The sequence below is a fragment of the Humulus lupulus genome, chromosome 2, assembly GCF_963169125.1.
Source record: "Humulus lupulus chromosome 2, drHumLupu1.1, whole genome shotgun sequence".
Classification (NCBI taxonomy): Eukaryota; Viridiplantae; Streptophyta; class Magnoliopsida; order Rosales; family Cannabaceae; genus Humulus; species Humulus lupulus.
Window position 1 is genome coordinate 254,072,445 of NC_084794.1, and position 15,255 is coordinate 254,087,699.

Sequence of the window (15,255 nt, forward strand, 5' to 3'; positions counted from 1 at the left end):
CTCGATGCCCAGCTCGATAGGCCCTTAAAAATCATGATTTCAAAGAAAAAAATCATCTGTCTCGATAGGTCTCGATGCAAATCAATGCAATTGATAGAAATTGCATAACTTTTCACTCGGGTGTCCGTTTGAGGTGATTTTTTTTTTTTTTTTGAATTTGGGTATTTTCTTGAGATCTACACGTTTGGAATATGTAAACATACATTTGGGAAGTTGAAAGTTTGAAAACATACCCAACTTTGGGAAGTTGAAAGTTTGAAAACATGCCCAACTTTGAATATGTAAACATCCAAATGTATGTGTAAACATATTAGACGTGTAGATCTCAAGAAAATACCCAAATTAAAAAAAAATCACCTCAAACGGACACCCGAGTGAAAATTTATGCACTTTCTATTAATTGCATTGATTTCCATCGAGACCTATCGAAGTCGATCGAAATCTATCGAGGCAAGTGATTTTTTTCATGGAAATCATGATTTTTAAGGGCCCATCAAGCTGGGCATCGAGGTACATCGAGGTCTATCGAGGTATATCTTAAAAATCATGATTTTCATGAAAAAAATCATATGTCTCGATACCACCTCGATAAGTCTTGACATACCTCGATGCAATTCAAAAAAAGTGCATAATTTTTCACTAGGGTGTCCGTTTGAGGTGATTTTTTTTTAAATTTGGATATTTTCTTGAGATCTACACATCTAAGATGTGTACACACACATTTGGGAAGTTGAAAGCTTGAAAACACACCAAAGTTCAAAATAATACCCTTATATTTTCAAAGTTGGGTATGTTTTCAAACTTTCAACTTCCCAAATATGTGTGTACACATCCCAAATGTGTAGATCTCAAGAAAATACCCAAATTCAAAAAAAAATCACCTCAAACGGACACCCGAGTGAAAAGTTATGCACTTTTTATTAATTGCAATTATTTGCATCGAGGTCTATCAAGGTCTATCGAGGCAGATGTTTTTTTTTTTTTAAATCATGATTTTTAAGGGCCCATCGAGCTAGGCATCGAGATACATTGAGGTCTATCGAGGTTTATCGAGTTTTTTGTAAATTTTTACATTTCAGATCTAAAAAATTGTGAAAAAAATTACAAAAAATCATGCACAGATCTATTCGAAATGCATAAAATAGTATCTTAATTGATAAGGGATGGAGTGATGGATGAATGGATGGTGTCCAAAGAATAAAGGTGACGTGAGAGAGAGAAGATGGATGGAGGCTAAAAAAATGATAAGAGTATTTTTGGAAACCAAACAAATACTAGCATTATTTCTTAATGATGTTAAAGAATGATATTTTTTTTTATATTTGCACCTACAACATGCATAAATACACAAATTTCCCTAAACATATTAATAAGTATCTAAGTGTATATAGCATAACATGGTGTGCATACATGGGAAAATGTACAAAACAAGCATCAGTAATGTAGAAAGCAAAAACATAACTCCACAAAAACGAAATTATAGCTAAAGTATGGTAGGCGATTTCAATCATGACATTCACCAATATAATATATAAGAACAAAATAATATATATCTAAATTATTTTTATAAACAAATAAATAAAGAAATTGCAATCAAGAGGTTCCTTTATTCTTCAGTTGAATATGAGCTCACAACAAATTCCACTTGACCAAACTAACGCTGCCAAAACACTCTTTCCTTACAAGTACTCCTTTGATCAAGCCTTTTCTGATCCCAAACAAATGTAAAGATAGATAATAAGATGGTTAAGATCATTTTTTTAAACCTAATTATACAAATATTGATGAAAATAAAAACAAGAAAAAAAAACATTTTCTTCTTGTTGATATTTGAACAGCATAATTAGGGACGGAGCTACATTGTGGTTTCGAGTCCCCCCATTTTTTCAATTTTTTTAAATATATTGATTTTTTTTTTGTATTTTTAAAAAAATTCTATTTTGGCCCCTTTAATTTTTATTTTTTTTGCACTTTGACTCCTTTAACTTGACATGCTGGTTTCATATAACCATACTTTGAATTCATAGACATTGTCTTTCACAAAATATTAAAAACAAAAAGAGAGAATGAAAGAAATGGATGTGAATGTTTAACCTCACACTTAATTATTCAAACTAAATTAAATAAAACCTCATTATTCTCTGTATTGAAATTTTCTTAGCAAAAAACTAGATAAATCACCTAAAGACCATCTATCTCTCCAAAATAAATGCTATATTATATCATGCACAAAAAATTTCAAAATACTAAATTAAAATTTGTAGTTCCAATGCATAATGCTTTATACTCTATATTAGTTATGTGTTGCTGTTCTAATCATTAATGACAGTTGACAAACATTATTCAAATATTTATATTTTGAAATTATTTAAATAATTAATAAAACTAATGGGGTAATTAATAGGATAAGGAAGTGAAAAGAGAGTTTACTTATTACTCTTCTTATAAATAAAAGTCAATATCAATTAAATACTTAACCGGGAGAAAAATGCAATGATATATTTTATGGGAAATTGGTGTGTAATTAATTTTCCTCTATAAAAAATGAGTAAATAATTTCAACAAAATAAAATAATAGTGATTAAAATTGGTGTATAATTATGTGTCTCTAGTATTACTTTATGTATTAATACAGCGATTTAACATTGTATTTGTATTGAAGGTGTTCTAGCACATAATTAGAGTTAGAAACAAAAGCTAAAAATATTTAATTTGAAAAACAATTACTTTCTTCTCAAAGACTACCACAAATATAGACATATATTCCTAAAAGAGCAACTTAAGTAACTTCACAAACACCTATGTCTTTTTTTGTTTTTGTATTAATTATAATAACACCATCAAGTAGGATGGAGACTAAAGTTTAGTGCAATATATTGAAGAAAAGAACAGGGGTCCACTCCACACCACGTCATAAATTCCCTTCTTCTCCTTTCTGATCTTCCCATTTCAATTGCCTTTGTTGGCCCCAACTTGGTTAACTCCAAAAGCTTTATAAACACCAGAAGACAAGCCTTTCCTTTGTCTCAACCACACCTCAAAACAAACCCAATTAACTAGCTTTATTCTCTTCAGTGTCTGTATTAGCCATGGCCTTTGTGGTGAGGGTTTTGGTCTTTGTGGCTCTGACATTGATGGAGCTTTCTATGGCTGCCATTTACAAGGTTGGAGACTCTTCTGGGTGGACCACCATTGGTAATGTCGATTACAAACTATGGTCTGCTACTAAGAACTTCCAAGTTGGTGATATAATAAGTGAGTTTTTTTTTTCTCTTCATCTTCTCATTTTAATTTTTGGTTGACAAATTAAATACTTCATTATTTAGTAACCCAATATAGTTTTTCATCTTCTGTCTTTAAAAAAGAAGTAATTTTTTAGCTTATTAATATTACCTTTAGAATATTTGATCTGTTAGTTGTGGAGAACTCAAGCTTTTGTGTTGTGTGTTTGTTTTTTTAATTAATTTTTTTTCATCTATATAAATACATTTTTTAAAAGAAAATGCCTAAGTTGACCCCCTTTTTTAAGGTATCATTTTTTGTTTGTCCCTTATCTCTAATTCTATATCACAATGTCTAGTAGTCCCTAGTTAAATACAAATACAAAAACAAAGCAAAAAGAAAAACCAATTATTGTCTCCATCCCTATCCAAAAATGGGGTCTAGAATGAATTGAAGAAGAAGAAATGTGGCTACAAAATACTAATATTTGGAAATGGAAGCCAGCTTATTATTATTATTTTTTTTTAAATTGTATCATGTCTTCTATATCCAATGAAGGATCTCTGTTTTGGTATGTTTTATTTACTGTTGTAGCTTTAGGGGACTCTCTCCAGAGGTTACGGCTTGTATAACTAATAAAACTGTATTTTTCTTATCGAAAAAAATAATGATAAGGAAAAAAGCTTTTACCACATGGCAAGCACACATGTTTAGACACCTTAAAATAATAAAGACTAGTCTTTTTGTTGTGTTTTTTTAAGTGTTGTGGTCGGCCATTTACTTACAATATTGATATGATTCATTGATTCGTATGTGTCTTTCAAACTTTTTAACAGCAACCCACTTCAGCTCTTGCACGCCTTCGTGCTAAAAAAGACTATGCAATGTTAACAAAAACAGAACGAAGTGTGTATGTTACGCACTTCTCAAGATCTTAATTTCTTAAAAACTTGCTTTCAAAATAAGCCAACTTCTTCAAGAGACTCATAAAAAAAATGCATTAGAGATCTCATCATTATTAGGATACTTGTTCAAGGTGCATTAATGTTTGATACAAGTATTAGGATTGATTCATTATCAATCATTAATCTCACACTCAATTAGCACTAAGAGCATTGATTGATTGCCTTTAGTTTAAACTTTTCAATGATGAAATGGCTTTTCTTTCTTTGTTTGTTTGGTGGGAATTATCAGAATTTGAGTACAATGCTCAGTTTCACAACGTGATGAGAGTGACACATGCAATGTACAAGACATGCAACGCCTCACTACCTTTGGAAACTTACACCACAGGCAATGACACCATTACCATCAAGACTCGAGGCCACCACTTCTACATGTGTGGTGTTCCCGGCCACTGTCAGGGGGGCCAGAAGGTTGACATCAACGTTCCTCGAACTGTGTCTACCGACATTGCTCCCACTCCTTTGGTTTCGGTCTCTCCTCCGGCTCCAGCAGTCAAGGCGCCTGCGCCAGCTTCCAATGTGGCTTCTCAGAAGAGTCATTCTGTTTTGCTTGGTTTGGCTGGTGCTGTGGTTTTTGTAGTCTTCGGCTCATCTATTCTTGCTTAGTTGCATGTTGAGAATGTGTTTATTTTAGCATATTTTTTTATATAAATTTTTTTTTGTTCTCCTCTTATGTCTCTTTGGTGGCTAAAGAGTTTGTTTCTCAAATGTACTCGAGTTGTACAATCTTTTAAATAAGTTTTTTCAATAATAGTAGTAGCACAATCTTGAATCTTTTATTTGAACACAGTCAACCTCAAAATTAATCAGATCTTCTTAGATTTATGAAGGCAGAATTAAATTTTGGCACACGATAGCAACATAAATATACCTTGACAACATTTGCTTCCTTCGGTATAAGAAACTGAGGTAAAAGGAAATAATAAATGTGCTTGTCTTTCTCTATCAAGAATATGTGATATGCCTCTTCCTCTCCCACTTTACATCACATTATAATCTTGGTAGTTTTTAAAGTTAATAAAAAAAAGTTTATATAGTTCACAATTTAAATGACGCAAGACATTAAAATTAGACAAACAATTAGAGTTCTTTAACACCCCTATTGACCATTAACATATATTGGAAATTAATTAAAATTTAACCAACCAAATGAAAAACAAAAACAAAATTCAGGGAAAATGAAAAGTGACATGCTTATTACAAGCTTTCTTTATTGGGTCTACGCCATTTTAAATCCCTGCGTTTCTAGCTTAATTCTACTATGAATCTTCTGATTTAAAAAATATAATTTTGGATATTCTATTTTTGTCAAATAATAAAAAATATTACCCTAAATCCAAATTTAATTAAACTATTTTCAAATATAATCTCATAAAACACATTTACTAAGTCGATGACCTGTAAATTAAACCTCATCCTAAGGGCAAAACTATTTTGATCGCTTTCAAATTCAAGAGACAATTTTTAACAATTTGACAAAATGCAAAATCCAAAAATATTTTTTAAAAAATAAATAAATACTCTATCATGAAATTAAGTCTAATAAAGGTATCAACTAAAACAAAGCACTTTAATCACTTCCACAAAGAATTTTGAATACAAAATTTGAGTATATAATTCCAATAAATTGCAAACCGAGACTATCGACTCAGCCAAGTTTATGGGAAGTTTATGTTGTCTGTGATGTAATCTAATTCTTAGAATTCTGCCATGTTATTATTTCAATTTGTACAGTTCTATATGATACAAAACTTCAGACACTTTGGTCTAAAGAACCCCTCCTCCATGCAAGGAGAGCAATCATTAACGAATAACTACTCTAAATGCCTAAGATAAAAGATGTGTAAAGAAAAGCTATAAATTGTAGATTTCAGAAAGTGGGAAGAACTAAGAAAGAAGCAGTGAGAAGTATAGTCATCAAGGAAGAATTAAAGGTAGTTCACTCAGACGTATGGTGGACCAGAAGACCATTGAGAAGTGGGCGCTCCGCTTCTTCATTGCTTATGGCTAAACTTCTATTGCGATGCTGAGCTCTGGTACAAGCAAATTAAGACGAGGATTAAAAAGATGAATGGCATGATTTTGGCCAATGCATGCACTCAAATTTTAAAAAAAAACTAAGAGAATACTATGATCAAACAGCAGATTTCGATGCCAAGGGACACAAACATAAGCATGTGAAGTTGTAAATTATAACATCAGAAATACAACAAACACCTCAATTCATTAGTAACATTTTATTTTCTTCTACTAAATATACTCATACATAAGTTCTGCGTATATTTATCTAATGGATCTACTCCCTATAAAAGGCTGATAATTACAGAAAGAAAAAGATTCATGACCAGGAAGAAAAGTTCATATCATGAGAAGGTATAATATGACGTGCCAATCTTTACTCTTAAAAAAATTAAAGTCGAAAATATATTTGCGAAGAGAAAAAACTAGAAGAATTCAATAGCATACTTTGACGGTCCAATCCAAAAACATTTTATTTTCAGACTAAGCACGAGTAAAAAAAAAAAAGAATCATAGAGACCTTACACTAGTCGATTGGAGCTCCAGGGTAGCTGAATCTACATTTTCCTGTATGACAGAACCAATGAAGATCAATGGTGTTTCACTTTATCCAAGAACAAAAAAATATCAATGATGTTTCTTTAATACAGTAGAAACGCACAGATAAGGAAAAGGAGTTTCAATACCTCAATTAATAAGTCTTTTCTGGTTATCAAACCAATTACTCGTGATGGACGAGGAACAACAAATATATGTCTCAAACCTAGCTGACGAAAAAGATTGTATACCTGCACCACCAAGACGCAATAATTATTTATAATATTAGTTGCACACGACAGGAAAAGAAAATACAAGATACACAGGAACATAGATGAAATCGCTACCTTTGTCAATGACATATCCTCAGGGACAATGTATGGAGAAGGGTTCAAAAAAGGAGCAAGATCTATGTACATTTCCAAGTCATCTGAACTAAGATGCACATCATCTATAGATATTCCCTTGCTTGAAGCAGGTTTAACAAATTCGTTGAGAGAATGCCTGGAATACAGGGAAATCCATCAAAATCTTATAGCATAAATGCCAGACTTCATTCAAGCCGAAATTGAATGCTTCTAATTACCTGATAAACCTAGATCCTCTTGAATCACTTGGCAAAGGACTATGCTGAAAATCAGCCTTAGACTGTAGGAGTACCAACAAGTGACTGCAACATATACAAAATTAACATTGTTTTTTCTTAAAAATTGTGTTTTACTAATAATAAATAAATGATATATATATAGAGAGAGAGAGAGAGAAATTATATCACACCTTCGAAGCATGAGTCCAATGACAAGTGTTTCTCCATTTCTGGTATGGTCAATCACCTGTATAGGGTAAAAATAAGCATAAATTTACAAAATCCACCAAGTATTAACAATAAAGATACAAGGAAAGAACATGCATACAGGGAAGCCATTGTGCTTGTTGCTCTGTAAAATAGAAACTACATCTGCAACCTTAACAACGCGAGGGAAGGAGACCACCTTCAAAAGATAAAAATCATACAGTTAATTTCAGATGGATTCACCGGCTTTAGAATTGAAGATTTCGGCACTATCATACATACCAACGTACGCATATGACAATAACTAAGAAAAACCTACTGTCAAAACATTCATATGTTGACAAGCTTTATGAGTTTCTTTGGCACAGAAGAAAAAACTCCAGCACCAAAAGAATCTCCATGTTCCATGTAAAGTACCCATCAAAAGTCAGCATAAAAGATGGAAAAGCTCTATCAATTAAGAGCACTTAGATTTGAGTTTTCACATTTCTCAGCAGACTTTCATTAATAAAAAACACCCCACAACAATCAAAATCACTGTAATCACCAAAGCTTAAACATCCAGTTAATTTAATTTGGATGAGCATAAAGGTTCTTAAAAGTTTACATGCACATAAATAATGCAATGTCTATATCATGATGTCCACATTTGAAAAGAATGATATGCCAAACATCCAAGGTCCATTTTCACACTAATACTCATTACTGTCTGCAGACCAAGTTATATTTCAAATGATGAAGAATTAAAAGGACATTTACCCCTCTTCCACAGGCTTCTTTTGCTGTCATTTTCCGCATCTGGTATTTAGGTCTCGATTCTAGTAATGGAATATTCCTTAATCGTGCCTGTTCTTCATACAGACCTTCATTAAAAGCATCACCAACAGCCTGCAAAGAAGAAAGTACAAATTATTTTTTAATTCACTCACAAATATAATATATATTTATATATAAAAGGCTAAAAGGAAGTATACCTTTGAAATTAAAAGAACAAGCATGATAGGAACTAGAAGTTTCAAGTTATTTGTGATTTCAACCATAATGACACATAAAGACACTGTCATCCGCATTGATCCCCCAAGAAAAGAAGCAGCTCCAAGAAGAGCATATCTGCAGATCCACCAAGATTTCCACATTAGTTCAAAGATAGGAGAGTTAATGCAGCATAATCATAGAGCTAAACAACTGACTCACGTCCCCTCTTCAATGTTCAACTTCGCATAAAAGTTAACAACAGACATGCCAACAAGACGTCCATATGTTGACCCAATCATAATCCCAGGTACGAATTGACCGGCTGGTACAGCAGTGCCAAATGTTACAACTGCTAAACTATAAAACATAACCTGCAATACAGTTGCCAAAAAATTACCCAAAATATACCAAAACTCACAAAGTATGATGTTGTATAGCCTTTATTAGGCTAAATAAAAACGAATTACCAGATAGGTCAACAGACTTTGAGCGCTGAACTCATGAATTGTTTTTGCACTGAACAAATTCCTAATGGCATCATCCTGCCACAACAAAGTAGATACCATTAAATAGAAATCATTAAAACGCCATAAAACTATAATGTCATGTTCCAACATAAAGACTTAAGTCAATAGAAAAGAACCTGAGTATTAAAGAAAAGAGTTGCCAGATCATTGTACTCCTTGTCCTTACTGCAGTAGAACTGAAAATATATAGATTCAGTATGTTTCCCAATATTACTCAGAAGTCCTAAAAATCCTAATGATGATAGTAAAAACTGAAATCGGAACTCCCCTTAAAAACTGAAATAGGAACTCCTAGACAATGTTTTTGAGGTCAAAACATGAAAATTTATTGTTATGCTGTGTATTCTTTTCAAATTCAAAATATTAGACACGTGTAACTTAGGTTAATTTTGATCTTCATAACCTCCACGTCAAAGATGTAGAAGAAGACAGCATATACTAATTACAAAACCTTCATGTGCTCAGAAGAAACGATAATTTCACACAGAATATATTTATATATATTTAATAGAAACGAGGAACAGAAATTGCTAGGCAGAAAAGCAAATAGCAACACAAGTAACAAAAGAACTAAAGAAATAAAAATACTAGAGAATTCAAGTGTGATTCTGGACTTTTTTAACAGAAACACCATCAGCACTGATCTTACATTTACATAATTCCCGTACATTCCTGGAGGCCTTGGGCACTCAATTCCACCATCAGAATCCGACTCAGGGCATGCACTGCATTTTCTTAAAAGTGGTAAGCCAAAGGAAATAAGAGAGGTTATTACAGAGACAAGGCATGCTTCATATATCTGCATCAAAACAAAAATTAAAGGTAAGGTTAATGAACTAGAGTGAGAGCATAAGCATGTGTAAGTTTGGGATCCCATCACAGATTACTGTCATAGTTTAAACCCATTTACTATATGGTTGAGTAAGATTAGACCAGAATTCAATAGTGATAGTGATACATTAGTCTGCCTTTTTTATTACAGTCCAAAGCTTACCTTGACTCGGTTCCCTTTCTTGTGTAAATAATTTCGACGCCATCCAGCAATATAAAATGTTAACTGGTTAAATAAAGCTCCTGAAAAATAAAAATAAAAGATATATCAAACCTATGAAAAAAAACAGTAGAAAATGTAACCCATAAAAAGGCATCTAACCCATCCAGGCAAAACGAAATATAGAAATACCTAATAACCCTCCAATCACACCAATAACTGCCATTGGCAATAGCTCCCTAAAATAGTAGTCGTCTTGGCCACTGAAAAAAAGGCAAGTTAAATAGTTAGCAACAGAGACAGAGTAATATATTTATATATATATATATATATATCTGAAGAAAGTAAAGAACCTAACTCGGAGGTGTCCCATATTATGAAGCCACCTGAACCAAAATGTCCACATTTTCCACTTTTACACCACCCCATCGCTGTACGCACTACAACAGCAACAATGGCAGACGTGAAGAAGACACGCCACATAAGTGGGCTCCTCCACCTTTAGAAAAAGGAAAGAAAAAAAACTGTTAAAGCACTAGCATATTTTAACTTAACAGGATTACAAATTAAAATTTGAAATTGCTATCCAAACATTATATTTTCATATTATCACAACTTTTGATGCAAGCACATATTAAAATGCATACATGAAAAACTACATTAACACCACAAGATAGCCCATGCAGATTTGAGCTGGCCCTGACAAAAATCAGGAAACATAATTGACATTACCATGACGTAACTTCTTCCAATGCAAATAATACACCACCAACAGGAGCTCTAAAAGCAGCAGCAACTCCCGCTGCACACCCACAAGTTACCTTTTCAAAAGTCACAAAATCTAGAATGAGTATGATATAGAGATATTCATCTCTATAATTTATTAATTTAAAATATTTCACTATTTAAATCATACAGAAGAAACACGATAATAAGGTGCAGATATTTGTAAAATTAACTTGAAAATAAAAGGAACTTACAAGATCCCTGCGATCCCGATCGCTTTTAAATACTTGTAGCCACCTGGAACTTACATGATATTTTGTAGATCCACCCTGAGTTAGGATCATATGAAGACAAACTTTAGTTTGCAGTGAAATGCGTAGAAAATGTTGTGACGTTTGTTTTTTTTTTAATTTAAAAAAAATAAAACATAAGCGCCTTCCTATCATGTCAGCCATTCATCCAAAAGTGCTTCTTCAGTTTGATTATAAAAATCAAAACAGATAACATAGAAAATTTTACAGAGTGCATTTCAAAAATATGTGCTTACTTGTCCAAGCAAAGAAGCAATACAAGCACCAGTATGAACAAGAGGACCTTCTTTGCCAAGAGCTAGACCACCTCCAACTGAGCCAATACTTCCAAATATCTGTGTATCACCGGAGGAAAAAAGTCAACAAAATTATACTGAAAACGTAGAAATCAAAATAAGCATTACTTAATAGCAAAAGGATTATCACACCTTTCCGATCAAGGTTCTGAAAAGTAGGATACCATGAGTATCAACCCCTGATACAATTCAATCAGATTAGCATGTTCAAATTAGATATGAATTTGACAATGAACAGGAAAATGGAAACAATGAACATAATACAGGGAAAAAAATGTAACATACCATTCAGATAACCCTTGATTTCGGGAATACCAGATCCAGCTGCTGCTGGTGCAAACTGTGTAATGATACATACAGAGGACAAGACTAAAGCCAAGTTGATTAATATGTACACCATAAATCCCGCCACATATGATTTTTGTATTATAGCAAAAGTCAGAGCAAACTTCCAGCCTGCAAAATTCTCAACGGAAATGTTGATGAAAACAGCAGCTAGTCCAGTACCTGAAAGCAATCAAAGGAAATCAGACACATAACCAAACACCAATACGGTCGCTTCCTCCAGCAAGGCAATAAAATAGAACAATCGAAGATCATTATGCTTCTAATAAACAATGACATAATCACAGTAGTTGAACACCAATCATCTCTGGACCTGTGGGAGTAGTTTCTCCAAATCCAACTAATTCTGTTATTGGGTTGTTTAGTTCACAACTGTCCTAACAACCTCATTAACTTAAGTATTTTTTCAGTCCTTGGTCTATAAAAGGACATCTTGACTCCACTTGTGAAAGAAGAGAAAAGCGACGAGGGAAAAACACAATGAAGAGCAAAACACAGATGAAACGAGAGAAAATTCAAATGAAACAACATAAAAGCCAGATTAGAAGAAAAAGCTCAAGAGTGGAAATCAAGATTGAGTATTGAGAAGGGTTGTGAGAGCTGTGTTTGGGGAATTGTATTGAGAAGCACAACTGTTGGGAAAGTAATTGCTCAGGAATTGAGAGGAAAACAACAGTACGATTGAGTGTTTAGAGAGTTTGATCCAAGATTGTTCTAAGAATCTTCCCTGAAGTCTTGTAGTCATTGATTGAATAAAGAAGAGACAGTGGTTCCTAAAACTGGATTAGGTTCAAGATGACATTCATCTTGTTCTAAACCAGGATATATACTTGTGTTATTTATACTATCATATTTTTTATTTTCAAACTGTTTGATAAGTAGTCTTACTCATATTCATGAGGTTCTAGAGATTCATCCGAGGTCCTCATTTCCAACAGGATCGATGAAACAAACTCATCCATAGTTTTTCTTTACCCTTAACTAAAATACTTAGTAGCATATCACACTCCTATATAATCTGGTTCCATGTCCTCTGCTTCAACCTCCAAAGGACTACTCACATAAAAGTGACTAATGCAAAGGTCGCAATTCAAAACTAGAAGAGTGGCATGAGAAGCTATAGAATAGAATACACTATCTGGAAAACCCACATCATATAACACCCCAAAATTAAGGCTCACGAAGAAAAAAGACAAAATTTATCGACTTACCGACGCCAATAAGAAGTGCAAAGAACCATTTCACCACCACATAATATCCCACATAAAGTTTTCCTCTTTGTGCCTATATAGATCCCAAAACACACCAGAAAAGTTAAGAATCGATAGAGCCGCAAACCCACAAAAAAGCCGAAAAAATTCAAGCATAATTGAACTCGAACCAAGAAACCCCAGAAACGGGACCTGCTCTTCCCAATAAGCGTAATTCTCGATAACTTCGTAGTCAAGGCTCTCGACACTGTTCACGTCGCTCTTCTTTGCGATGCCAAGCGCGTCGGTTTCCCCTTCCTCTGTGTTCGGAAGCCTAGACCACGCCAGCTTCGCCGTCTCGATCCCATTTTGCAGATGATTCGACAACATCGTTGCCCAAATTCTAATAGAAAATCCTAAATCCTCAATCAAACCCCCGAAACTCTAACAGGAATAGACGAAGCCCGACACTCTTCCAACACAAAATCGACACCGTTCGCAATACGAAATTTGGTCCGTACAGCATCTGATCCGGGAAAATTCAATATTGGAAATGGCTACAACACGGATTGGAATCCGAATCGGTTCCCGAAGCACGCCCCGAAATTGGTCCGATTTGAGGATCGAAGAGCTTGAGCTAAGAGCTCTGTCACTGTAATGAGAAAACTCTCCGAAATTCCCTTCTTTCAAAGCAAGCAGGGGAATTGGGGCTAGTATCGAATACGGGTAGACTCAGTTGACAGTCGTGGGGTCTTGTTGATGAACAGTCAGATCGTGATCCTTTTTATTCCAATTCTTCTGGAAATGCGTAATTGACTGGTTGTTGTGAGAGATGGGCCCACAAATTGGGCTAAGTTGGTCTGTTTTGACTTCGAAGCCCAAATTGAAGCCTTTATTATTGTGGGCCTCAGCAACACCACCAACGTCATAGTTAATTGACTTTTTAGGGGAATGAATTTGGAGTAATTAACACGGCCTAGGCCTATACGACATCTATTTATTGGAGATTTCTGCTGTGTAACTATTGAAATTCTAATTGGCTACCTCTTGAAGTAGGATCACGAGGTATCTGTAGAATTGACCAAAGAAGGTAGAAGCCAAAGCTAATTATTGGACATATAGCAAATTATTAGCTTTGCTGGGATAGAATTTTAAAAAGCTAAAGCCTACTTTCTAAAATAGCTGGTTAATAATGGTGTTAAAACAGCTTATTAAATCATTTACGTAAAAACTAGCTGGCAAAACCTATCTTATAGCTTTTTCTAAAAATAATTTTTGAAAAAACTTTCGAATTAACTTATTTATTATATATTATTCAAAATAAAAATATTTAAAATAAATTAATATTATAATGAAATAAACAATTTTTAATTTTTAATTATATTTTTTTCAAAAAATATTTTTATAATTTATATTAATTAGATATTATTTTATTTTAGTAAAGTTTATTAAAGTGTTTATTATACACTATAACATTATTTTTGCATCTAATAGTATTTTAAATTATAATTTATCAAACACTTATCAATTTCATGTTTTAAGAAAAATAATTAAAAAAATAATAATTAAACACATAAAAAATAAGTGTTTTGAGATAACTTAAGTTTTACGTATTTGATTATATCATGAACAATATTATAATACTATCATAATTATAATTTGAATTTTAACTATACCAACTAGTTATAATATATATTATATAATATAATATTTTTGTTTATGATCACTTTAATAATCTCTTATCAAAATTATATTTAATTTAAACATGTAAATTTGTTTAAATATAATAAATATGACATTCTAATACAACTTTTCCAACTCACAGCACTTTAAAATTTGTAATTTACCAAACACTCAGCAACATTTTCCCACAGCACACCTGCAGCTGCTTTTCTATATAGTACAGCTACAGCTATTTTTTCCCACAGCAGAGCTATACTAAACTGGCCCTAAGAAACTCGCACAAAACTCTTCTAAGATTAACTTCATCCTACTTCTAAAAAAAATTCATAAAAGTGAATTACATCTACATTGTTGTAGCAAATTATTTGTAATGTACCAAAGTATTTTTCATAACAATAAAAGAAAGAGTTTTTTCATAAATACACATTTTTTATATTTTTTTTATTACATTTTTACGATCCCTATTTTTTTTTTATTTTACTAACTCAAGTTTTCAAAAATATGATTTTAAAGTTTCATAATTACAAAAATACGGTTTCAACCAACAAACAGTGTTGAACAAACAATGTAAAATCAATTAGACAACAACCCCATAACAATACAACGTTGAAAAATCAATTACAAATCAATTAGACATTAATTCATTGCATCAACCAAAAATAAATTAAAAAGTAA

General features: G+C 32.8%; 2 protein-coding genes across 3 annotated transcripts; one reads left to right on the forward strand and one right to left on the reverse strand.

Moving 5' to 3' along the window:
- The first annotated feature begins 2,941 nt into the window (after window positions 1-2,941).
- On the forward strand, window positions 2,942-4,966 carry LOC133819213 (mavicyanin). The gene is made up of 2 exons (XM_062252400.1): window positions 2,942-3,255; window positions 4,417-4,966. Exons 1-2 carry the CDS (start codon window positions 3,090-3,092, stop codon window positions 4,791-4,793), a joined length of 543 nt encoding a protein of 180 aa, XP_062108384.1. The 5' UTR covers window positions 2,942-3,089; the 3' UTR covers window positions 4,794-4,966.
- A 772-nt stretch (window positions 4,967-5,738) lies between these two features.
- Window positions 5,739-13,625, reverse strand: LOC133819212 (chloride channel protein CLC-d). 2 transcript variants are annotated; one of them, XM_062252397.1, is made up of 23 exons: window positions 13,111-13,625; window positions 12,919-12,991; window positions 11,648-11,869; window positions 11,495-11,541; window positions 11,303-11,401; window positions 11,010-11,084; window positions 10,762-10,850; window positions 10,388-10,528; window positions 10,222-10,292; window positions 10,033-10,112; window positions 9,688-9,837; window positions 9,155-9,214; window positions 8,979-9,053; window positions 8,731-8,882; window positions 8,511-8,646; window positions 8,296-8,424; window positions 7,658-7,735; window positions 7,521-7,576; window positions 7,330-7,413; window positions 7,091-7,247; window positions 6,893-6,994; window positions 6,727-6,773; window positions 5,739-6,220 (listed from the first exon to the last, which is right to left on the reverse strand). In XM_062252397.1, the coding sequence occupies exons 1-23, from the start codon at window positions 13,285-13,287 to the stop codon at window positions 6,127-6,129; spliced, it is 2,394 nt and encodes a 797-aa protein (XP_062108381.1). In that variant the 5' UTR covers window positions 13,288-13,625; the 3' UTR covers window positions 5,739-6,126. The 2 variants fall into 2 exon arrangements, with proteins under 2 accessions (XP_062108381.1, XP_062108383.1); XM_062252399.1 differs by having other exon boundaries at window positions 13,089-13,624.
- Window positions 13,626-15,255: the final 1,630 nt, after the last annotated feature.